Raw genomic sequence first — 24,852 nt, 5'->3', positions numbered from 1 at the left:
GAGCCTAGTACAGACTCTCCTCTGTCTGTCTGTGTGTTAGTGACTCCCCCCCGCCCCCCTCCTCCTCCTCCTCCTCCCTCCCTCCATCTTTTTCCACCCATCCCTCCCTTCCTCCCGGCACCGGGGCCGACCGGGCCGGACAGAACCAATTTCCCACAACAATGGCGCTCCAGTCCACTAGCATCAAATCTGTGTAATCTGTGTGTATGTAGCTGAGCCTGTTATGTCTCTGTGCATCAGTGTTGGGCAAGTTACTTTCAAAATGTAATATACTACATATTACTAGTTACTTTCATTTGAAAGTAATGTTACTTTACAATATTACTTTCTGTGTAAAGTAACTCGTTACTTATTACACTACTTTTGCATTACTTTCACCAAAACAACAGCAGTAGCAGAATAACATCGCCGCCCCGGAACCATCCCGAAAAATAATTTCAACCGTGTTGAAGTCAGTGTAAACAATCCAAAATTCTAAATGTTATTATTTTCCTGTGTTATTGTCATCTATAGTGGTTATTTGCATAAAAACACAGTTTGATTAGAATGAACGACGATTTAAGAACGACGATTTCAGACGGACAAGCCCGTCTTTATTGTCACACGATTACAATCAACACATGCACGGAGGGCCACAACACACACATGCTGACGGTGGCCGGTGAAATTTGTCCTCTGCATTTAACCCATCCTGGCTTTGTCCTTTCCTCCGGGGGGCAGGCCAGGAGCAGTGGTCGCTTTCTCGTACAGCGCCCGGGGACCAACTTCGGATGTTGTCGTCACTGGTCGGATGACGATGACGATCTGATCTTCTGCATGTTTTTAGTGGGGGTTATATACGGAGGAACCCCCTGGGGGGGCACGGGGAGAACATGCAAACTCCACACAGACAGAAAGGCCCTTACGACGAGATACCCCACCTGGGCAGTAGGCACTGAAGATATGGGGGGGAACACAACCACAGCGCCCACAGTGTCCCAGGCGAGAATCAAACTCAGGACCTTCTGACTGCGAGGCGACAGCTCTACCACTGAGCCACCGTGCCCCTTAGGGGATTAGGAAATGATTCGATCTTTATTTAAATATGTGCTTTGATAAAAAAAAAAAAATCAACTCAATTTCTAACTTGTGTTACTTGACAAAGTAACTGACTGAAATTCTATTGGTAATAAGTGATATTACTGAGTTACTGCTAAAAGTAATATATTACATGTAATATGTTACTTTTGTAATGAGCTACCCCCAACACTGCTGTGCATGGCTGGGAGAGAGAGGGGGAGAGAGGCAGTTTGTGCTTGTGTTTCCAGGCCACGGTGTGTATCAGGTCAGGGTGTGTTTGTTGTGTTGTGTTGTGTTGTGTTTGTTGTGTTGTGTTGTGTTGTGTTGTGTTGTGTTGTGTGTCCACCCAGGCATGAAGTGGACGCTGAACGCTGGCTGTCTCCTCTCACAGAGAAAAGGCACTCAGCAGCAGCACCCGATCACACCCTCTCTGTCTGTAAAACTCCTGTTGACTTTGGGTTTTATTGTCGTCTTGTTCTCTGTGAACACTCGTCTTCTTCCTCCTATCTCTCTCTCTGTTGTTGTAACTTCAGCGTGAACCCCTCCTCCCTCGCCCAATGTTTTGGATCTGACATATGAAAAGTCTGCTAAACTCATCTAGCAATAACCCATACGGGCCTGACTAGCTGTATACTCACTCCTATGGGAAACGTCTTGTTATTTGATCCTACTGTTTCTCAGATAAACATACAGAGAATAGTGGTCACAGAGAGAGAGAGAGTCGTAGAGTAGAAAACTTTCATGTCCTCCAAAGAGGCAATTTGTTGTACAACACAATACATGAGGAAACAGACACATTATAAAATGGCATATAATACACAAATCATAAAAAAATCATAAAATCATCTGTAGCGGTGAATAATACACAATAATACTGTGCATTAAAGTGCACCTGTTGGCAGCGTTAGCGGCATATTTAAAGTGCATATCTGTGACATATTGCATACTGCCTCAATCTCATAATTATAATCATAATAAAACAACAATAACCATACTAATAATAATAATAAAATAAAATAAAAACTTCAGATTCCCTTAATCTCACATCTGATTTAGCTGGATGATTGACATGGGGATGAATGAATGTTTTGCTCTGTTGGTTGTGATCTTGGGGAGAGAGAGAGACACAGAGACACAGAGAGACGTTTAAGACACAACACAGTGCATCTGAGTCACACACGGGACGTCCCAGCTTATCCAGCCCACCACCCACCTCCTCTCCTCCTCTCCCCCCATCTGCTGTTGAACTTTGCCTCCTCCCCCCTCCTCGTTTTCTTTCCATTGTTGTTTCACACACTGCGTTCTGTTCCCTCTCACTTCCCCACTGCCTCTCTCTCTCTCTCTCTCTCACCCTGTGTTTATCTTCCTCATCCCCTCCTCCTGCCTCTCTCGCCCTCCCACCCCCCTTAATCCAGGCTCTCTCTCTCTCTCGCCCCGTTTTCTGACTGATTCTCTCTCCCTTTCTGCTACTCCCCCCCCCCCTCGCCCGGCCTTTCTGTCCCTGTGTCCTCGGTGTCAAGAGGGTGGCTGAGGGGTCTCTGCTTGTTGTGGTCCGTCAGTGTGGAGGAGGTGTCGGGGGGGTTGGGGACTGAGGCTAAGCAGTGTTATTATAGAGAGGCCAAAGATAACCTCACTTCCTGCTTCAGCACTGTACCAGAGATTTTCTTCCGCCATTTATTTTCCCATAGACATTTTGTAAAATGCTTATAAAAATAGTTTTACTTGGTCAAACCAAACGGTTCAGCTATATTTCGAATCGGGAGAGACCATAGAACATTTCACTCAGACAAAAAAAAAAAAAACATCAAAAAAACATTTTCTTTAAACACGCATTGTTTTACGTTTTGGTCCGAGTGAAATGTTCTATGGTCTCTCCTGTTTCTAAATATATCTGAACCGTTTGGTTTGAACAAGTAAAACTATTTTTATAAGCATTTTACTAAATGTCTATGGGAAAATAAATGGGGGAAGAAAATCTCTGGTACAGTGCTGAAGCAGGAAGTGACGTTCACTTTGGCTCTCTATACACGTGTGTGTGTGTGTGTGTGTGTGTGTGTGTGTGCGTGTGTGTGTGTTGACACGGAGAGAAGAAGAAGAGTGCGGTGCCGAGGTTGTATTTGTCTAACTCGAGTGTGTTATTTGATTGGATAAGGGTGTGTGTGTGTGTTGCATGCATGCATGCTGGCTACACAAAGTGTGTGTGTGTGTGTGTGTGTGTGTGTGTGTGTGTTTGGGGGTGCCCCAGCTGAGTGGACTTTGCCTTGTTTTCTGTTCCCTGGCAGTGTTGGGGGTAACTCATTACAAAAGTAAGATACATGTAATATATTACTTTTAGCAGTAACTCAGTAATATAACTTATTACTTATAGGATTTCAGTAATATTATACCAGTTACTTTGTCAAGTAACTCAAGTTACAAATTGAGTTAAACATTTTTTTTAATCAAAGCATATATTTTAATAGATACAATCATTTCCTCATCAAACTGTCTGTGTTTATGCAAATAACCACTATAGATGACAATAACAAAGGAAAAGGATAACATTTAGAATTTTGGATTGTTTACACTGACTTCAAGGCGGTTGACATTATTTTTCGGGATGGTTCCGGGGCGGCGATGTCATTCTGCTGCTGCTGTTGTTTTGATGAAAGTAATGAAAAAGTAGTGTAATAAGTAACAAGTTACTCTACACAGACAGTAATATTGTAAAGTAACTTATTACTTTCAAATGAAAGTAACTAGTAAATATGTAGTATATTATATTTTGAAAGTAACTTGGCCCGACACTGTTCCCTGGTAGCGGTGGGAGGAGTCCTGCCAGGGCCCAAGGCCGAATGAGGAAGTGGTGGTGCTGGGTACGGGGGTGAGGGGGGTGAGCTAATCCAGTGACTTGAGTGCCCCGTGTGGAAGCTGCCTCACATGGCTTCCTCTCTGTGTGCCCCGATAGCCTTGAAGCGGCCATTGTTCTCTGCCCGGGTATCAGGCAGGGCCGTAATAGTCATATTTGGGTTTCGTAGCCTCGAGGAGCTCTGTGTGTGTGTGTGTGTGTGTGTGTGTGTGTGTGTTTGTTCACCGCGGCTAAACAATGGCCTTATCTCCCTGCCTGCTGCTTAAGTGGACTGAGCCGTCCACATGTGCTCAACAGTTTGGGAGGATTTACAGGATTATTATGAGTCAAGCCCCTTTGTGTGTGTCAGAGTGTGTGTACTTTATCTGCTTGGTGTGTGTGTGGTGTGTAGTTTGAGTGTGTCAGAGTGTGTGTACTTTATCTGCTTGGTGTGTGTGGTGTGTGTCAGAGTGTGTGTACTTTATCTGCTTGGTGTGTGTGTGGTACTTGTGACTAACGTGACACTGTGGTGTTGTTGTCCTCTCTCCTAGGTGACATCACGCAGAAGGGCTATGAGAAGAAGAGAAACAAGCTGCTGGGCCCCTACATCCCCCATATGCCAAGTAAGACTAGCTTCTTCCTCCTGCTTCTCCTCTTCCTCTTCCTCTTCTCCTCATTTGACTCCTACCCCTCCTCCTCCTCCTCCTTCTCTCTTTTCTTTTCCCAATTTCCTTCCTCGGTCGGCGTTCTTCTTGATCCTGGTGGCCCCATGCTGTGGAAAGTTAATGTATTTGCGTCGAAACCCATCAAGATTATAGGCCCGACGTGACTGCTGGAATTGGCATCTCACCTGGTGGTTCCTCCCCTCCTGCATGGAGAGGAGCTATATCCAAAAAGTAACCAATTAGTGTTGATTGATTAGTTTCAATTTCTTTCAAATCCAGTGTGGTGGTTGTTCTCTGTCTGAGAGATTTAACTGACTTTCTACGGCACTCTAGTGGCGAATATGGGAACTACACCTCTGCTGGCCAAAACGTAACTTCTAACGACTCTTCTGACAACTGAACTGCAAAAACCCAGAATAATAGAGTTTGTTCTGCTGAATTCAGCAGCGCTGCACCAGCACTCGCAGCAATAAGGAGAATTGTCGCTGTACCAGTGTGACCCAGGCAGGCAGTCACCTCTCTTGTTGTTGTTCTTCAGTCTTTGTCAGTCAGCAGTCTCTTACACAAGTGTGCAGTGTTTCCTGAGGACACATTGATTGCACCACACTAGCATAGCCATGAGGAGATCAACGTGTATTATAATAATAATAATCCCACCTCGGCCTGCTTTGACTTGAGCTAGCACACACTAGAGCAGGGATGGGCAACTTTGATGATAGAGAGGTGCCACACAAAAAAATGTCCTCGCTACCAGAGGGCCACATTGTGACCGTGCACTTCCACCAGTAGCCTACTACTGTAACACCATCAATTATAGCGACTAATTTGATGAAAAGGACTGGTAATCCAAGTTTGTTATACCAACATTTATATTTTTCATATTCAAATTTAGTAATTCTTCCATTCAGATGACACCAGAAACTTTGCTCTAGCTTTAAAACAGCCCGCTACAGCAATTTGATGGGGTACATCACCTAAATATGTGATATTAATCAGATTAGTAATGTTGCATGTGCAATGTGCATCCTGGTCCTGGATATAGTTTGTTACAATAGCATTAGCTCAAATGCTAACGTTAAACAGTATGTGGATTGATTGATTGATTGATTGATAACTTTATTGATTCAATAAGAGCAGAATTGTGCAAGACAATACAACAAAAATATTGATAAAAAGGAAAAAAACACAATAAAGCCCAAGGGCTTGTTTCCATTGTGGTCCTTAGTATGGGACAAGTGGAGTGGATATGTGTGCAGGTGTGAGCGCGTGTGTGCGCGGGCAACAAACACAAACAATGAAACATTAAACAACACAGCCATACACTCAATGACTGATTAGTCATTGAATGAATGGTTATTTAAATAACAACAAAAAAATGCACCAATCAATAAATAAAAAGAGAGACCAGCTCATATAATAAATCAAAGACCTACCTAGGGTTTAAAAACTGCGAGCATACAGGAGACAAAAGAAAAATAAAAGGTTAGGAACCCATTTGGGAGCCAACCAGCCATTTTTTCAAGGCGAGCTTAAAAGAAAACCTGGAATTAAGGGTCTTTATACTCTCAGGGAGTTTGTTCCATAAAATAGCTGCTGAGTAAGAGAAGGTACACTTACCCTTTAAAGATTTAAATTTGGGGGGAACAATGTTGGAGGTGCTTCGTCTTGTGGAGTAGCCATGTACATCACTGACTTTACAGAAGTAGTCAGAGAGGTAGCGAGGAGCCTCCCGTTTAAAAATCCTGAAAACCATGCACAGTTTGATCTGGGAAACCCTCTCCTCCACTCTGAGCCACCTAAGGCTAAGGAAGTGAGAGGGGAGGAGATGGTCTCTGGTTTGCAGTTTCAGGATAACCCGTATTCATTTATTCTGAGATGTCTGAAGCCTGTTTTTAAGTTTTTAAGTTTTTAAGTTGGACAATGCTAACGCCATTAGCACCATGTTCTGGGCTGTACACAGTAAAATAAAAACACAGATTTGGGTGGTCAAACCTAACCTACCCAAAAATGTCCGCCTTGTAAAAAAAATTAAATAATAATATATTTTTTTAAATTGACCCAGGGGCCACACTGAGTGAGGTCCGGGGCCGCATGCGGCCCGCGGGCCACCAGTTGCCCACCCCTCGACTAGGGGAATTGAAAAGGACTGCATGTATCTGATTCTCATGTGGAAAACCCCTACATGTCATTCTTTAAAGAATTTGTGGTCTGTGGCTATAATTGTTTTCTTTTGTGCCATTGACAGCCAGACAGCCAGACAGCCAGACAGCCAGACAGCCAGACAGCCAGACAGCCAGACAGCAGCACTGGGTGTCAGAGCAGCTATTCGAGAACTTTGAAGCTGAAAGATCACGTCACCTCCTGGTCCAGAACCCGTCTCCATTAGGTCTCCTCATCCCTCTGAACCATCTTCTCCACAGGGGCCCTGTGGCCCCGCCCCACTGGGAGGAGCAGACTCACAGTTGACAGAAACAATATAGTTGCTTGAATATAGCCCAGTTTCATGTTTTCAATCAATCAATCAATCAATCAATCAATCTTATATTCATATAGCGCCCAAATCATAACAAGAGTTATCCCAAGGCGCTTTACAAATAGAGCAGGTAGGAGGAGACTCTTTACTTTAGACCCAACAATTTAAACAATTCTCCCATGATGCACTGGAGATTTTACCGCGAGGTCATGTGACAATTGAAACAACTTTTAACAGGGATGAAAACCTTGAGCAGACCTGACTCTTGGTGGGCGTTCATCTGCTATGAGCGGGTGGGGAGAGAGAGAGAGAGAGAGAGAGAGAGAGAGAGAGAGAGAGAGAGAGAGAGAGAGAGAGAGAGAGAGAGAGAGAGAGAGAGAGAGAGAGAGAGAGAGAGAGAGAGAGAGAGAGAGAGAGAGAGAGAGAGAGAGAGAGAGAGAGAGAGAGAGAGAGAGAGAGAGGCACAGTAAATGCAATAATAATGATACCATTAGACAACTATAATAAGTATAAGAGCATAAGTAGTAATAGTGATGCACAGTTATTACAGTAGTAACAGTAGCAGTTGTAATAAGAACAGGACTAAAAATAGTAGTAGAAGTGGTCCAGGATCCATAGCGTCTGCTTCCAGAGCTCCAGCAGGAAGCTGGAGACACAAAGATTCCAGGAAGAAGTCACATTAGTAAGATGCATGAATGGGAGATGAACGTGAAACAGATAGGGCTCAGTGTGTCTTGGAAAAGACTTCCCTTTAACGGGAAGCCCCGCCCACCCCCGGCAGTCTAAGCCTATAGCAGCAGAACTAGGGGCTGGTAAGCCAGCACTAACTATAAGCTTGATCAAAGAGGAAACGTTTTAAGTCTAGTCTTAAATGTGGAGAGAGGGTGTCTGCCTCCTGGACCGAGACTGGAAGATGGGTCCAAAGAAGAGGAGCCTGATAGATGAAAGCTCTGCCTCCCATGTTTTCAGTTAAGAGTGCCGGTCGATTCTGTCCATTATTTTCTCGATTAATCGATTATTTTCATAATCGATTAATCTGTCGATTACTTTCTCGATTAATCGATTAGTTGTTTGGTCTATAAAATGTCAGAAAATGGGAGCAAATGACGATCAGTGTTTCCCCAAGTCCAAGATGACGCCCTCAAATGTCTTGTTTTGTCCACAACTCAAAGATAATATCAGTTTACTGTCACACAGGAGTAAAGAAACCAGGAAATATTCACATTTAAGAAGCTGGAATCAGAGGTTAATCAATTAATTTCAGATTAATCGATTATCAAAAATAGTTGTCGATTAATTTTCTGTCGATCGATTAATCGATTGATCGCTGCAGCTCTAGTTCTATTGTGTTGTTGTGTCACTGTGTTTCTATTGACTGTGTGCATGTCTGCTGCTGTCCTCTAGATGTGGATCTGTCCCTGCCAGATGTCCAGCTGTCCCCGGGTCACAGTGCGGACCCCAGCCCCAGTCCCGAGGCCCCGGGCGCCTCCTCCTCGTCCTCAGCCTCCAGACACCACCGCACACACCGCAGTGGAGGGGCCAGGGACGACCGCTACAGATCAGGTACGCCACAGACAGTAACAACACTAGGGGTTGGGCGAAGTCTACTGTGCCAAATTGACGTAATGATGATGACCACAGTGAAACATGGTGATAGACGATGACGTGTGACGCCGTTGTTGAGCGGAGGGTGTGTGGGGGGAGGATTAGGAAGTATTTGTTTAAGCCAGGTGTAGCACATGTAGTCCGACTCCGACCTTTTTTGAAATGTCGGTTCCTAGGAGAGAGCGGGAGACGAGTTCGCTCTGTCGGTAAGTTTGAATCCTCTGTTTTGGGATATAGATAAACGAGCACACTGATCTGTCACAAAACAGACATGATTTGCTAATGGATGGATTTATAGATCTGGGCTGTTTTTTAAAATAATAACTGCCAGGAGGCTAACGTTGGGCTCGCATTGAAAATGAATTGAAACGAGCTGAGACGGACAGACACAACGGATCAGTGTGGCCACGGCTCCACCCCCTGATTTACTAAGATTTAAAAAGTACCGTTCTGTCTGCGTCTAAATTAAAACATGTGTTCACTCACTGGGCAGTACATAGAGTGATTTAGTTCCTTGAGTAAATCAGGGTGTTTGGCTCTCAGCGCTCTCTGTCTCTCTATGTGTCTCAGGGTGCTTTCTCACTGGCGCTCCGGGTAGCGTTCCCGAGCACACTTGTCCCTAAATTGACTCCAGTTTCGGAACGTTTGACGAGTGTGAACGTTGCGTTCCGTTCGTGCAACGGGGAACCGTGACAGGATCCACTTGAAAAGGTGGTCTGGGGAACTGCTTTGGCGTGCCCGGGCACGGAACACTTGCGAGTGTGAAAGCCAACCGTTCCGAACCTCATAGACAACACACGGGCGAGGATAAACTCCAGGCATAGTTGATGACGCAAGTGCACTCTGTTCCGTTTCCGAGCGCGGAATAAATGTTGTAATGTGAAAGCTGACCAGCAGGGGGGGCAATTGTTCCTGGGTGTGGAACGGAACGGAACGGAACGAAAGCAATCGTTCCCAGTGAGAAAGCAACCTCAGTGTCAGCACGCTCTGCCTCCCATAGAGACACTGCATGAAATAGGCCACGCCCATCACGGGGGAAAAGCTCTGTTCATTTCCACACATCAGCGTCATTTTCCTTGAATTAAACATAGCTAAAAGCTGTTGTGTGGTGAGCTGTGCAGACAACAAAACAAGGAAGCCATTGAGAATTGGCGAGAAGAAAAATGTGGATCTAGCTGTCAAGGAAGTAAGTTGGAGTGTTCATCTTCTGTATATACGATCTTTTGTGCAACACGCAACCATGCACGCGACATAGGGGAACGCCAGGATTGGAGGGGGGGTTTCTGTTTTCCCCCGTTTTGGGCGTGGCTTCTGAATGATGACGCGTTACGCAGTGTCTCTATGTGTGTGTGTGTGGGGGGGGGGGTTGTCTGCTTTAAATCCTGATATTGCGATGTTGTCGAGGGCTCAGTGGTCGGTGACTGGTGGCCATCAGCGACTGACCCTAACATACATACACACAGGCATACACATTGACAGTATTCACACACACATCAATTAAACTATGAAACAAACGATCAGTCGATGCCACTCTTTATGTCCTCTTCTCTTCTACCTTCCTCACGTCGCTCTCCTCCTCCCTCATCTCCAGACATCCACACAGAGGCGGTGCAGGCAGCGCTGGCCAAGCACAAGGAGGAGAAGATGCCCATGCCCACCAAGAGACGCTCAGCCTTCGTCCAGTCTCCTGTAGAAAACTGCACACCTCCAGGTAACAATAGACTGTCCTGTGAAGAAACATGTGTCCTTCAATAGTCGAGGAAAAACGCAACATCTAGAATGAAAGTGGATGGAATCAGGACTAGAAGACTGTGTTCTCTCTCTTCCCCCGTCAGACACGTCTTCTGCATCAGAGGATGAGGGCTCACTGCGCAGACAGGCAGCTCTGACTGCAGCGCTGGCCCAGAGTCTGCAGAGCCCTGATTACTGGATCAACCGCTCGGTGCAGGGCTCCTCCACCTCCTCGTCCGCTTCCTCTACCCTCTCCCATGGAGAGCCCAAGCCCCAGCCCCTGCCCCAGCCCCTGCCTGGTTCTGCGTTAGCTGATGTGCTGGCCCACACACGCATAGGTAAGCTAACACTGAAATATACTCAATACAGTAGCTTATTAAATAACATCAATCAGGGGGCACGTGGTGCAGTGGTAGAGCTGTCGCCTCACAGCTAGAAGGTCCTGGGTTCGATTCCCACCTGGGACGCTGTGAGCACTGAAGGAGTGTGTGCCCGTCCGCATGTCCTCGAGTGCCCGCCGCCCGCGGGTGGGGTCGTCAAAAAGGGGCCTTTCTGTGTGGAGTTTGCATGTTCTCCCTGTGCCCCCTGGGGGTTTCCTTCATATAGGAACCCCTCACCAAAAACATGCAATATCCTGGTCACTGAAGTGGTTCCTCCTCTGGTCATTCGGGGCGCCTGTTCGGAGGGAGGGGAACTCGTTGGAATAGCGTGATCCTCCCACGTGCTATGTCCTACCGGTGAAGCTTCCCCTGTCAGGTGAAAAGAAGCGGCTGGCTAACTGCCCATGTCTCGGAGGAAGCATGGAGCCAGTTTCGGCTCTCCCCAGATCGGCAGAGGGTGGAGCAGCAACCAGGATAAATACATTAAAATTTGCACTAATGGGGGATAAAAATGGGATAAAAAAATCGGGGGGAAATTAAAAATAAATAAATAAATAACCCCATAAATAATCCCAGTAATTGTTGATTATACCTCCCCTTTATTTGACGCTCTCCTTTGCTCCTTCTCCAGAAAACAGCGTCCCCCCAGATGTGACGTCCTCCACCCCCCAGGAGAGGGGGTCCAGGGTGGACCTGCCGCCCGCTGTCAGAGGCATGAGCCGCGGGCAGAGCCGCTGCAGCATGCTGGATACTACTGCTGACGGTACACACGCACACGCACACGCACACACACACACACACACACACACACACACACACACACTCACATGCAAGCCAGACTCTAAACTTGCCTGGAAAAACATTTGGTCATTTCCAGGTTTTGGTCATTTCCAGGTTTTGGTCATTTCCAGGTTTTGGTAATAGTTTGCTATTCAGGGAAAAAATGCTGCCCATCATGGTACAAATGATGAACGTTTGCTTTAGTAAATAATAATATTGATCTACAGAGTGATATAGCATATCTAATAGAGGTTAGGCAATATGACTAACAGGATAAATGATCTGAAACATCAACAAAACGTCCTCATATCAGTCATGAAACAGGCCATGCCGTAGATAAAGGCATGGAATTTCAAAATGTAAAATGTGTAAGAATACTGTTTATTATGAACCATCCATTCATAAAGACAGTGCTCTCCTTGGGTGATGTCATCTGCCTCTCCACTCCTGTTACACAGTGCAGTAATGCATACCACCACCGTGCCATCTGTGCACTGTTTCCTTCCTACTAGGTATGAAAACTGATATGACTTCATATGCAGGGCGATCATGACCGCCTACTTCCTGCTTCAGCACTGTAACAGTGTAACAGAGATTTTCATCCGCCATTTATTTTTATTTTCCCATAGACATTTCATCAAATGTTTATAAAAGTAGTTTTACTTGTTCAAACCAAACGGTCAAGATATATCTAGAAACAGGAGAGATCGCATAACATTTCACTCGGATCAAAGCGTAAAAAAAAATTCGGGTTTGAAGAAAATATTTTTTTTTAGTTTGGGTCTGAGTGAAATGTTCTATGGTCTCTCCAGTTTCTAAATATATCTGAACCGTTTGGTTTGACGAAGTATTTTATGAAATGTCGATGAGAAAATAAATGGCGGATGAAAATCTCTGGTACAGTGCTGAAGCAGGAAGTAGGCGGTCGCTTTGCCTCCACCTCTCTATAGACACATTTCTGTTTTGCATGAACTTGTATTGTCCATAACATTTGCAGCGTGAGTCTACGAGGTGGATTGAGGTGTGTGACTGTAAGAAATGATCTGCTCATGTTCATCGCAAATCACCTTCAACATCATCATCATCCTCATTCCAGCCAATGTGTTGTGAATGCCGCTAACAACCGCTATGTTTGTTTCTTTTTTTTGGGGGTCCATTTATCCGCGCGGTGTCTTGCCTTTCATTAAAAAAGGAAGGAAAAAAGGTAATATGAGTGGGAACGGGGGGGGGGGAGAGGGGAGGGACGCTCAAGACGCCCCGAACAAGCTTGCTTTCAATTCCAACCTTCTGTCTGTCTCTCTCGGTGTTTGTCTCGTGTCGTGTCCAGTAGGTCTCTAGACGTAGAGAAACCTCCTCTGTCCGACTCTCAATAAAGTCGTCCACTTTGTCTCAAGTCCAAACTTACCCTTATGAATTCTTCCTGCTCCTGATACACCAGATCGGCAATACGTCATTTTGTAGGCGGCTGCTGGCGGCACACGTTCCCGCCCCCTTTTAGGAGGGGAAACACAAGCCCCTCCCCGTTGAGCTGAATGTAAAATAGCACCGCCAAAAAAAAATATAAAGGAAAAATAACAGAATCAATCTCGTTTATTAATGACCCCAAAACACCATGACATGACAATATATTACAACTCGGTTGGCCACACAATGTGCAAGATACATGGGAAATATGACTTTGACCCATCTAAAATCATGTGACTCATGATCCGTCTCTGACCTGTAGTTCCTGTGTTCCGCCTGTTGCTAATTTAGTCTCCCGACATGAAATGCTGTTGTAGTGGAGCTCAGCGTCGTCGTAGGCTACTTGGCTCACGGCTGTAATGTAAATATGTGACATAAGTCACATGATTTGAGATGGGTCAAAGTCATATTTCCGGTGTATCTTACCTATCCTATGGCCAGACGAGTTGTAATATATTGTCATGTCATGGTGTTTTGGGGTCATTAATAAACGACATTGATTCTGTTATTTTTCTATAATTTTGTTTGCTATTTTACGTTGAAGTCAACAGGGAGAGGCTTGCGTTTTCCCCCTAAAAGGGGGCGGGGCCTAATTGCCGATCTGATGTATGCTGCCTGCCTGTTTGCTAGTCCGTGGGGTTCTGCCTGTATGAAAGTGTTGGATAGAATAGAGATTTGTGTTGGTATAGAGTTGCATGTGTGGGTGTGTGTGCGAATGTGGGTTGTTGTTGTATTTGTTGTGTATATGTTTGTGATGATGGTGTTCTTTGGTGTTTGTCCAGGCGTGCCGGTCAACAGCAGGGTGTCTACTAAGATCCAGCAGCTGTTGAACACACTCAAACGGCCCAAGAGACCGCCGCTCAGCGAGTTCTTCCTGGATGACTCGGAGGAGATCGTAGAAGGTGAGAGACGCACTGTTCATGTATATTTATGTTTTTTGATTTTTGATGAGAAGTAGTGGAAAGATCTTGAACTGAAATAAGCATTCTTTTACACTATTTCTTCACTATACCCTAATTATATTGGAATATTATACTTGCTCACACTGCTAGTAACTGCTTGACGGTAGGGCTGCTCGATTATGGCAAAAATCATAATCACGATTATTTTGACTGATGATAAGATCACGATTATTTAACACGATTACTGATGGACTTTGGCAACATCATGCATTTATTTAACTTGAAAAAAATTGTTTTTTTAATACTGGATGTCTTTGAACTTTAAATATAATTTAAGGGAAAAACAAAGAAATAAAAGTATTATTGTTTTTAGATAGGCTAACTAAAATAAATAATATATAAAAAAAATGATCATGGTTTTATCTCAATTATCTTGTTTTCATAATTGTGGGAATCCAAAATTGTAATTGAGATTAAAATCAGATTAATTGAGCAGCCCTACTTGACGGGTCACTGTATTCTGTCCAATTGTGGGACCTGCAAGAGGTTCAATTGTGTCCATGTTGAAGGCTTTTCCACTTAACAAGTTTTGACCAGCGAGAGATTTTTTGCTACTTTGGTATTGCCTTTCATAACGTTAGATTATATTGATAAGTTTATATCGTTAGCTAGCAAACACTAATTAGATCAATACGCTTGTTCACTGTCCACACATGGGCAGAGTTTCCCTGCTACTTCCTCATCCTCTCTCTCATCCCCACCTCTCGCGTCGCCCCCCAGTGCCCCAGCCGGACCCCAACACCCCTAAGCCAGAGGGTCGTCAGATCATCCCAGTGAAGGGGGAGCCCCTGGGGGTGGTCAGCAACTGGCCCCCGGCCCTGCAGGCCGCCCTGGCCCGCTGGGGGGCCACGCAGGCCAAGAGCCCCGCTCTCACCGCCCTGGACATCACCGGCAAACCCCTCTACACACTCACATATGGTGAGCAGCACCTCCGCACCTTATACAACTGCTCTGTAGATATTAAAAAAGCAAGGCTTTTTGTTCAACCTGTGGTTCCTCTGGTTTTAAAATTAATGAATATTTGTTTGTCTGCACAAAACAACACGTACTGTTGTTTTCCTCACTATATGATGCTGCAGTAGGTTGGCGAGTTTTTTGATTTTCCTTCTCAGTGCCATTGTTGGCATGGTGACTGGCAATCTTCTCCTCCTCCCCCAGGTAAACTATGGAGCCGCAGTCTGAAGCTGGCCTACACACTGCTGAATAAACTGGGCACCAAGTCTGAGCCTGTCCTCAAACCCGGAGATCGGGTAAGAGTCCGTGTGAGGAAATGACAGTAACAGACTAGGGCTGCCAGCCTGCCACGATTAGTCGACTAGTCGTGATGAAAATCGTGATGAAAAACATGCGATGACGTCGATTACCAAATATGTCTGCGACGATTTTGGTAATCGACGTCATCGCATGTTTTTTGGGAGCTGGAATAAAACATTTTTTTGTTTGTTTTGTTCCCCCGAAGCTGCTGTTGGTTCATTAAAAGATGTATTTCTGAGTCAATTATAATCTTAATTGTCTTTATTTTTAGTTGGCACATGCCTAAAACAACTTGAAGTGAAATTTAGAAGCTGATGATAGCTAAATCAGAGCGATTGAGTAATTGTGCGATAAGCTGCAATTTATGATCCGATTAGCCGACTAATCGTTAAAATAATAGGTGACTACCGGTAGTCGTTTTCAAAAAAATCGTTTGTGGCAGCACTATAAAGGACATGTCAATAAAAGGACCTGCCATTATAAATGAATCTGTCTGTGTCTTTAGGTGGCGTTGGTGTACCCAAACAGTGACCCGGCCATGTTCTGGGTGGCGTTTTACGGCTGCCTGCTGGCTGAAGTCATCCCTGTGCCCATAGAGGTGCCACTGTCACGGCAGGTAAGGCTGGCACTGATACAGAGGAAGCACAAGGGACTGAACTGCTCGACGATGAGCCCTGACTGAGGAATATCAAGTGGGAGGAGCCTCTGAGGTCAAGTGGGAGGGGCCTCTGAGGTCAAGTGGGAGGGCCCTCTGGGGTCAAGCAACAGACCATGAATCGATCGAGTATGATGGAAGTGAGGCCATTTTATACAACAGACAGGACATTACAGTAACACCTGGCAAGCACCAAGTGCCGGTTAGTCTCAACGCCAGACCCATGAGAGTTCTTACGCTACGTTACTACGTTACTGCAGAGCTCTCTCTGGGTCTGGGACACTTTCCCTCAGAGGGCTGGTTATGGGAGGGAACCGTTCACTTGGCCAGTCATATGCCAGTGGTGGATTCAGTCCTCCCCAATCAGTAATGACTTTGCGATCAGACGACACGGGAGGCACAGCCCATTTTTCAAACCGCTCTCTTATCGGTGCTCCACCATGTCACTCATTCAATTTCAACCCGCCTTCAAAAACCAGCAGTGGCTGTGAAGTGGTACAGACTAAGTCATGTAGTATGTTGAGTGCAGCGATTCAACGTAATATTTGAGTCTGGGGAGAGACTAGGTGCCGGTAGAATGTGACTTTGGCAGGTAAATGAATAAAGGCCACACCCACCACACTGGTTGGTAAATTTATGAGATTATAACATTTGAATGCAGGCATATTGAGTTCATGATGAATCTAAACGACGTCCTTTGAGTTACTCAGCAAGTTTTAATTGGCAGACAGTACTGGAATGGTATTGTAACAATGGGTGGGTTACATATTTCTATGAAAAATGTTTAGTATTTTGACCGATAAAAATTATTCCTGACTGTGTTTTTTTTCTTTCTCTCTCTCTCTCTTTGCCACCACGTCAGTTGAGACAAAAAGTTAATTTCGGACACTGGTTCCTATCCTTTTTTCAGAGTTGCATACAAAGGCATTGTACTATACCTGATAAATACACACATATAACAACATAACTATTGCTAGCACTATAGAACTCAGCTATTCTAAAATCACTATCAGGCAATTGCTCAGGGCTTTGCTAGGGGCGGCTTTAGCTCAGGAGGTAGAGCGGGTCGGCCAATGACGCAAGGGTTGGCGGTTCGATCCCCGCTCCCTCCCAGCTGCTGTCGTTGTGTCCTTGGGCAAGACACTTAACCCTCCTTGCTCCCGATGGTGTGTAGGCACCCTGCGTGGTAGCCTGCCGCCATCGGTGTATGAATGGGTGAATGTAGACTATCTACTGATTGTAAAGCGCTTTGGATAAAAGCGCTATATAAATGCAGACCATTTTACCATTTGCTCAAGTAACCCGACGGTCATATTATAAGTCGATATTTTCTAACGTATTGATCCGTAGAAGGTATGTATGGATTTTAATTGTCTCAGATTTGTATACATGCTTCTCTCTGTGTCTCTAAGTGTCTTGTCTCTCTCCACAGGACGCAGGCAGCCAGCAGATCGGCTTCCTGTTGGGCAGCTGTGGGGTGGGCCTGGCTCTGACCAGCGAGGTGTGTCTCAAAGGACTGCCCAAGACGCCCACCGGCGAGATCATGCAGTTCAAAGGTCGGCTAACCTCAGTGTAGTCATCTCTTTCTCAATCTCACTGGGACCCATTAGATAGACTCATTATAAGGAATATATTATGTACATTATCCAAATGTGTGTCTGTGGGTGGCCACTGTGGTCATCATCAGTGTAACTAAAAGATTCTTCCTCCATGGCAGCTACCATGTCTCTGTCTGCTCCATGTTCAGTGTGGTGGTGTTGTGGTTTTGTTCACCAGGATGGCCCAGGATGAAATGGGTGGTGACAGACACCAAGTACCTGACCAAACCCTCCAAAGACTGGCAGCCTCACATCCCCACTGCCAACACAGACACCGCCTACATCGAGGTACTGTTCTGTGTTTGTGTTCAGACCGGGTTTAGCATCTCTAAAACTGATCACCAGTCAGATTTTGACTTTATAGTTTAAGACGTACCGTGTACCGTAGTCTTGCTTTTATGTAACAGTTTTGATTTTTCCCCTCTTTTTCTCACTGTTGTAATTAGAGCCCGACCGATATATCGGTCCACCGATATTGGCCGATAACCAATATATCGGTATCGGCCGATATTGCCGATATTTTTTTATTTTGTATTTTTTAAGCTATTCATAGCTTTCAAGGGCCGTTACGTGCTGCCGGGAACGCCCACCTGACGGTCAAAAAAAAAACTTGTTAATTCCGCTGCCAGCCGAGTCGACTAGTTTCTCACGCTGTGTTTGTTCAGCCGTTTGTACACACGTTTTTGCGGCCAACATTTCATCAAAGGTAAGCTCAAGTAACGTTACAATAATGATTAAAATACCCCGGTAACGTTACTTGAGCTTACCTTTGATGAAATGTTGGCCGCAAAAACGTGTGTACTTTGATAATAGAAAAAAAGCCATTTGCCCTCCCCAGCGACTGAACCACGTCTAATCGCACAAATCCACAACCTCCTCCTGTCTGAGTTTTCTTTCTCCGACGGGATTCTGTAAAAGCACAAGCCAGGCGTGTCTCCTCGTCGGTTAGTGCAACCGATAGCACAACAGGTATCCGGCATTTTGGCTGAACAAACACAGCATGAGAAACTAGTCGACTCGGCTGGCAGCGGAATGAACACGTTTTTTTTTGACCGTCAGGTGGGCGTTCCCGGCAGCACGTAACGCCCCTTGAAAGCTATGAATAGAGAGCATGTTGTGTATATTTGATATTTTTTCTTAACTCAAGTTATATTTTATATTTGTTCTATTTGTGTTTTTCTATTTCTATTTTCTAGTTATGTATAATTATTAAATTCCCAGTGAAGTTTACGGTTTCATTGCATTGATGTCATTTTGGACAATAAAGTTGATTGATAAGCTGTAAAATATCCTGCCTACATCACATATCTCAAGTCATGTCAAGTCATATCTTTGTCAAGTGTTTGATATTTGAGGGATCATTGCAAAACATTGTGTAATATAATGTGTATATAAAATGTAAGAATATCGGCCCATATATCGATATCTGATTTTTTTTACTCCCTAATATCGACATCGGCCTCAAAAATTCAGTATCGGTCGGGCTCTAAATTGCAATTTTTGGTTTATTTGTAACTTATTTTTCTTTGGAATCTGTTCCCAAATTTTGTATCTCCCTTTGATGACTTTTGATTTGTTGTTTTTAGGCCTTTTTTGTAAAGCACTTAGTACGCTTTGCTTTTAGATCAGGTCTATATAAAATTGTATTTTATTATGAACGTTATTCATTTATATATGAGTCCTCTCCTGTCGCTGATGTTTTTGTATGTGTCTCTCTCCCCCACCCAAGTACAAGGCCAGTAAGGAGGGGACGGTGATGGGAGTGGCTGTGTCCAAGATCTCCATGCTGACGCACTGTCAAGCCCTCACCCAGGCCTGTAACTACTGTGAAGGTGAGAGCTCTGCCCACCACTATGTTCTATAGCTCTCTCTCTCTCTCTCTCTCTCTCTCTCTCTCTCTCTCTCTCTCACTCTCTCTCTCTCTCTCTCTCTCTTTCTTTCTTTCTCTCTCGCTCTCTCAGGGCTTTCACACCGGCAGGGCTCTGTGCCGGTTCCGGTTCCCGAACCCAAATTTGAACCGGTCGGCGCGTTCAGACCGAAAAAATAATTGGTTCGGAAACCTGAAAAGTTGGTTCTTCTCAGCGGAACCAAAAAAATAGTTGGTTTCTCCTTGCGAACTGTGACATCATCAGTGGGCGTGTCTCATTCTAGGCTGTGAAGACGAGCAGGAAGGAGAAGAAGGCAGCGACAACATGGAGAAAAATAATTTGCGGAGGTCTGCTGAGGAAACCAAATGTTTCCTGGCGATTTGGGCATCTACCGAATCTCAAGAAAAGCTAGAAAGCAGTACAAGAAAGAGCAAGTCGTATGCTGAACTTGCGGAAGAGATGGCCAAGGCTGGGTTCAATCGAACGCCAGACCAAATAATTACTAAACTTAAAAAACTGAAGAAGGACTACCGAATAATGTCCTCCCACTTTGGTTCCGCTTAAACTGGTGTGAACGCGTGCTGGTTCGCCAGAAAGCACCAAGGTTCTGAGACTCCAGAACGGCGCCAGAGCCAGAACCAGAACCGTGTCTGTCTGAAAGCGGTATCTCTGTCTGAAGTATGTTAACTGAGATGCTAAATGTATATTGTGTGTGTCTGTTTGTGTGTGTGTGTGTGTGTGTGCGTGCGTGCGTGTGTGTGTGTGTGTGTGTGTGTGTGTGTGTGCACGTCTTTCCTACCTCAGGGGAAACGCTGGTCAACGTGTTGGACTGTAAGAAAGATATGGGCTTGTGGCACGGCGTCTTAACGGTGAGTTGGGAGACACAGGGAGAATCGATATATCGAGACAAATTGACCCCATTCAGATGTATTGTAGCAGCACAATGTGACAGTGATGAAATGTGTGCTTCTCATTGCAGAGTATCATGAACAGAATCCACACCATCACAGTGCCCTACGCCGTCATGAAGGCCTGTCCCATGTCCTGGGTGCAGAGGGTCCACCTTCACAAAGGTTCAGCCCTGTCCCGTCTTCATTTCATATTCCAGCTGTTTAGTTAGTTTGCTCAGACTCGGTTAGATAACAGAAAATAAATGACGACAAAGCTAAATGAAAACAAATTCTAAATACTATATCTACTATACTATAGAGAGGCAAAGTGAACGTCACTTCCTGCTTCGGCACTGTCCCAGAGATTTTCTTCCGCCATTTATTTTCCCATAGACATTTCGTAAAATGCTTATAAAAATAGTTTTACTTGGTCAAACCAAAAGCTTCAGCTATATTTAGAATCGGGAGAGACCATAGAACATTTTACTCGGACCAACAAAAAAAACATTGAAAAAATATTTTCTTTAAACCCTGCATTTTCTACGTTTTGGTCTGAGTGAAATGTTATGCGATCTCTCCTGTTTCTAAATATATCTCAACCGTTTGGTTTGAACAAGTAAAACTATTTTTATAAGCATTTTTACGAAATGTCTATGGGAAAATAATAATAATACATACAATAATAATACAGTGCAGCACTGTACCAGAGATTTTCATCCACCATTTTATTTACACTGTCAGTGCTGAAGCAGGAAGTGACGTTCCACTTTGGCTCTCTATATAACAACATGTCCTGTTTGTCTTCTGGTAGCACGTGTGGCCTTGGTGAAGTGCCGTGACCTCCACTGGGCCATGATGGCCCACAGGGACCAGCGGGACACCAACCTGTCCTCCATACGCATGCTCATAGTGGCTGACGGAGCCAACCCATGTGAGTCACTTCTTCCTGCGTTATCATGGTCTCTTTAGAATGATGATGGTCATTTTGTACAGAGGACTGCGTTTCGGCCGCTCCATCGCAGTGACATTTCTGTCCTTTGTGGGTCACCAGGGTCTGTGTCGTCATGTGATGCCTTCCTGAACGTGTTCCAGTCTCACGGTCTGAAGCCGGAGGTCATCTGTCCATGTGCGTCGTCTCCTGAGGCTCTGACTGTGGCTATACGCAGGTACCGCATCTCTGTACTGACTGACATGGAGGAGGATCTTAATTTTTCAATCTTTATCTGTCCACGCTGTAAAGTAATTTAGTCTAGTTTTGTCTTAATATCTTATTTTTCTTAGAGCTATTGAAAAAAAAATCTGCTGTCAGGGTAAAATAATGGAGAATTTGTATAATACTGCAGTTTTACATGAAATCAATGTAGTAATAGTTTGTGTATTTCAGCAGTCCTCAACCTTGTCTTACTTTTCCAACTCCGTCCCTGTCTAGCCATTTCCCCCTCACACTTACCACTCGTCTGTTTGTCCGCCTTCTCTCCAGGCCCGGGGCGCGTGGAGCTCCTCTGCCTGCCAGGGCCATCCTGTCCATGGGCGGCCTGAGCCACGGGGTGATCCGGGTCAACACGGAGGACAAGAACTCTGCCCTCACTGTGCAGGACGTGGGACATGTTATGCCTGGAGGTCTGCCACTGTCATTGTGCTGTAATTAGGACTGTAATAAGAGTCACTGTAGTAGATTTTATTGCCAAATGTTTCTTTTCTGCTTCTGTCAACATCAGAAATCGCTTTCCCAATTCTGGCATTTGGCAGTGATGTTGTGATCCGTGTTTGTGTTTCAGCACTGATGTGTATTGTGATGTTGTGATCCGTGTGTGTGTTGCAGCACTGATGTGTATTGTGACGTTGTGATCCGTGTGTGTGTTGCAGCACTGATGTGTATTGTGATGTTGTGATCCGTGTGTGTGTTGCAGCACTGATGTGTATTGTGATGTTGTGATCCGTGTGTGTGTTGCAGCACTGATGTGTATTGTGACGTTGTGATCCGTGTGTGTGTTGCAGCACTGATGTGTATTGTGATGTTGTGATCCGTGTGTGTGTTGCAGCACTGATGTGTATTGTGATGTTGTGATCCGTGTGTGTGTTGCAGCACTGATGTGTATTGTGACGTTGTGATCCGTGTGTGTGTTGCAGCACTGATGTGTATAGTGATGTTGTGATCCGTGTGTGTGTTGCAGCACTGATGTGTATAGTGATGTTGTGATCCGTGTGTGTGTTGCAGCACTGATGTGTATTGTGATGTTGTGATCCGTGTGTGTGTTGCAGCACTGATGTGTATTGTGACGTTGTGATCTGTGTGTGTGTTGCAGCACTGATGTGTATTGTGATGTTGTGATCCGTGTGTGTGTTGCAGCACTGATGTGTATAGTGATGTTGTGATCCGTGTGTGTGTTGCAGCACTGATGTGTATTGTGATGTTGTGATCCGTGTGTGTGTTGCAGCACTGATGTGTATTGTGACGTTGTGATCTGTGTGTGTGTTGCAGCACTGATGTGTATTGTGAAACCGGACGGCTCTCCCCAGCTGTGTAAGACAGACGAGATCGGGGAGATTGTGCTGAACTCTCGGGCCGGAGGCACCATGTACTACGGCCTGCCCGGTGTCACCAAGAACACGTTTGAGGTCTGGTCTTCCTAGTCTTGAGTCTCATCTCAGAATATATAGCAATATAAGCCTAGTCACTGGTAGGGCTGCCACTAACGATTATTTTCATAATCGATTAATCTGTCGATTATTTTCTCGATTAATCGATTACCGTAAATTCCGGACTATAAGCCGCGGCTTTTTTCCCGTTTTTTGGCCTTTTTTGGCCCCTGCGGCTTAAATAACGGTGCGTCTTATCTATGGATTTTTTCCCAAAAAAAAAAAAAAATCTCTCTTTTTTAGCACTCTTTCTAACTATAAATCCACTTCTGTTTTAATTTCCTCTCTTGCCCTCTTTTAACAACATAACATAACATAACATAACATAACATAACACAACACAGGTAAGCAGAAAGAAAAAGACGAAAGAAAGAAAGAAGCAATCACCGCCATGAATGAGGAAATGACTCACCTGCTGGAGGCTGGAGATTCACGGCTTGGGCTAAACTTTTACTCCGTGAAACACTATCGATTAAGTCCGACATCGCTCAGAGGTTTGAGCAGCTTGAAAACAAGTTTGAAAACGTGCAGAAGTCCATCCACTCACTCACTAAAGAAAATAATGCAACCGTGAACAGAGTTTCTAAAAAAAGCGCATCAGCGCACTGGAGGACAAAAACAACACAGTGAGTCCGAAAGTGGATAAAATGCAAAAACATCGAAACGCTGCACACGCAGGTTGATGACTTAATCAGCAGGAGTAAAAGAAATAACATTCGCCTGATCAATGTAAAAGAGGGAGCTGAGATTGGTGACATGGACGCTTTCGTGGCAAAATCCTGTGTTACATCCTGGACCTGAAGGAAGGCGAGAAACCACCAGAGGTGGACAGGGCACACCGGGCGCCTCGGCCACGTCCAGACCCCGGCCTGCCACCGAGGGCCATCTTCATCTGCCTACTCCGCTGGCCCGACCGTCAACTCATCCTCCAGGCTGCGGGGAAGAAGCCCCTCACCTGGGAGGGTACGCGCTTTTTCGTCCGGCAGGACCTCTCCGCGTTGGTGCAACAGAAACGCGCAACATACAACAGCATCATCGAGTCAATGGATATCGCTTTGGCGTACTGTACCCAGCGAGACTCGTCATAACCATTGCTGGACAGCGGCGGAACAAGAGCTCAAAGTGAAACTGCCGAATATCTTTTGAGTTGGACTGGTCAATAGTACTGTGAGTAACTAAAATAAAAAAATAAAAAACGGAATTCTCTCTTCTTTAGCACTCTTTCTAACTATAAATCCACTTCTGTTTTAATTTCCTCTCTTGCCCTCTTTTCACCACACCGCGGACACTGTGTGCACTGTAAAAAAAACAAAAAATACCACAATGTGTGATTTTGTCTGGGGATTAGTGACCTGACTTTTGTTTTGTTGAAATGTTAATAAATGGGAGCTTCCCCAAACAGCCATCTCTTTCCCGACAATCCCCTCTGTGCACGAAGCCTTACATATGGTAATTAAACATCAAAACACCCGCGGCTTATAGACCGGTGCGGCTTATAGAAGAAAAAAATAGTCACCTTTGAAGGTGCGCCTTATAGACCGGTGCGCCTTATAGTCCGGAATTTACGGTAGTTGTTTGTTTGGTCTATAAAATGTCAGAAAATGGTAGCAAATGACGATCAGTGTTTCCCAAAGTCCAAGATGACGCCCTCAAATGTCTTGTTTTGTCCACAACTCAAAGATAATATCAGTTTACTGTCATACAGGAGTAAAGAAACCAGGAAATATTCATATTTAAGAAGAATCAGAGAATTTAGACCTTTTCTCTTAAAATTGTACTCACAACGATGAATCAATTATCAAAATAGTTGTCGATTAATTTTCTGTCGATCAACTAATCGATTAACCGATTACTCGTGGCAGCTCAAGTCACTTGAAGAGCTAGTAGTACTATGTGGCTCATCTGGGCTTTTGTGTTCGACACGCTTAGCTCAGCCAAAAACATTGTTGGTGATGATGTGGCTGTTACAGAAATGTTTGGTTCAGATGTACAGATGTCATC

General features: G+C 44.8%; 1 protein-coding gene across 1 annotated transcript in view; it reads left to right on the top strand.

Moving 5' to 3' along the window:
• dip2ba (disco-interacting protein 2 homolog Ba) overlaps positions 1-24,852 on the top strand; it is a gene marked incomplete at both ends in the record, with an annotated part of 72,751 nt that overhangs the window by 30,572 nt on the left and 17,327 nt on the right. Inside the window, 18 exons of the mRNA XM_083656383.1 lie at positions 4,438-4,509; positions 8,429-8,587; positions 10,221-10,340; positions 10,465-10,698; positions 11,372-11,503; positions 13,767-13,886; positions 14,667-14,864; positions 15,105-15,196; positions 15,706-15,816; positions 17,288-17,411; positions 17,632-17,741; positions 19,183-19,285; positions 20,126-20,190; positions 20,301-20,394; positions 21,023-21,142; positions 21,263-21,377; positions 21,692-21,831; positions 22,694-22,830. Coding sequence (XP_083512509.1) covers positions 4,438-4,509; positions 8,429-8,587; positions 10,221-10,340; positions 10,465-10,698; positions 11,372-11,503; positions 13,767-13,886; positions 14,667-14,864; positions 15,105-15,196; positions 15,706-15,816; positions 17,288-17,411; positions 17,632-17,741; positions 19,183-19,285; positions 20,126-20,190; positions 20,301-20,394; positions 21,023-21,142; positions 21,263-21,377; positions 21,692-21,831; positions 22,694-22,830 — 2,246 coding nt within the window. The remainder of the gene's footprint in view (positions 1-4,437; positions 4,510-8,428; positions 8,588-10,220; positions 10,341-10,464; positions 10,699-11,371; positions 11,504-13,766; positions 13,887-14,666; positions 14,865-15,104; positions 15,197-15,705; positions 15,817-17,287; positions 17,412-17,631; positions 17,742-19,182; positions 19,286-20,125; positions 20,191-20,300; positions 20,395-21,022; positions 21,143-21,262; positions 21,378-21,691; positions 21,832-22,693; positions 22,831-24,852) is intronic.

This window comes from Poromitra crassiceps (assembly GCF_964638095.1).
Source record: "Poromitra crassiceps genome assembly, chromosome: 20".
Lineage (NCBI taxonomy): Eukaryota > Metazoa > Chordata > Actinopteri > Beryciformes > Melamphaidae > Poromitra > Poromitra crassiceps.
The sequence above is the reverse complement of the archived record's forward strand: the minus strand, read 5'-3'. Positions and strand labels throughout refer to the sequence as shown.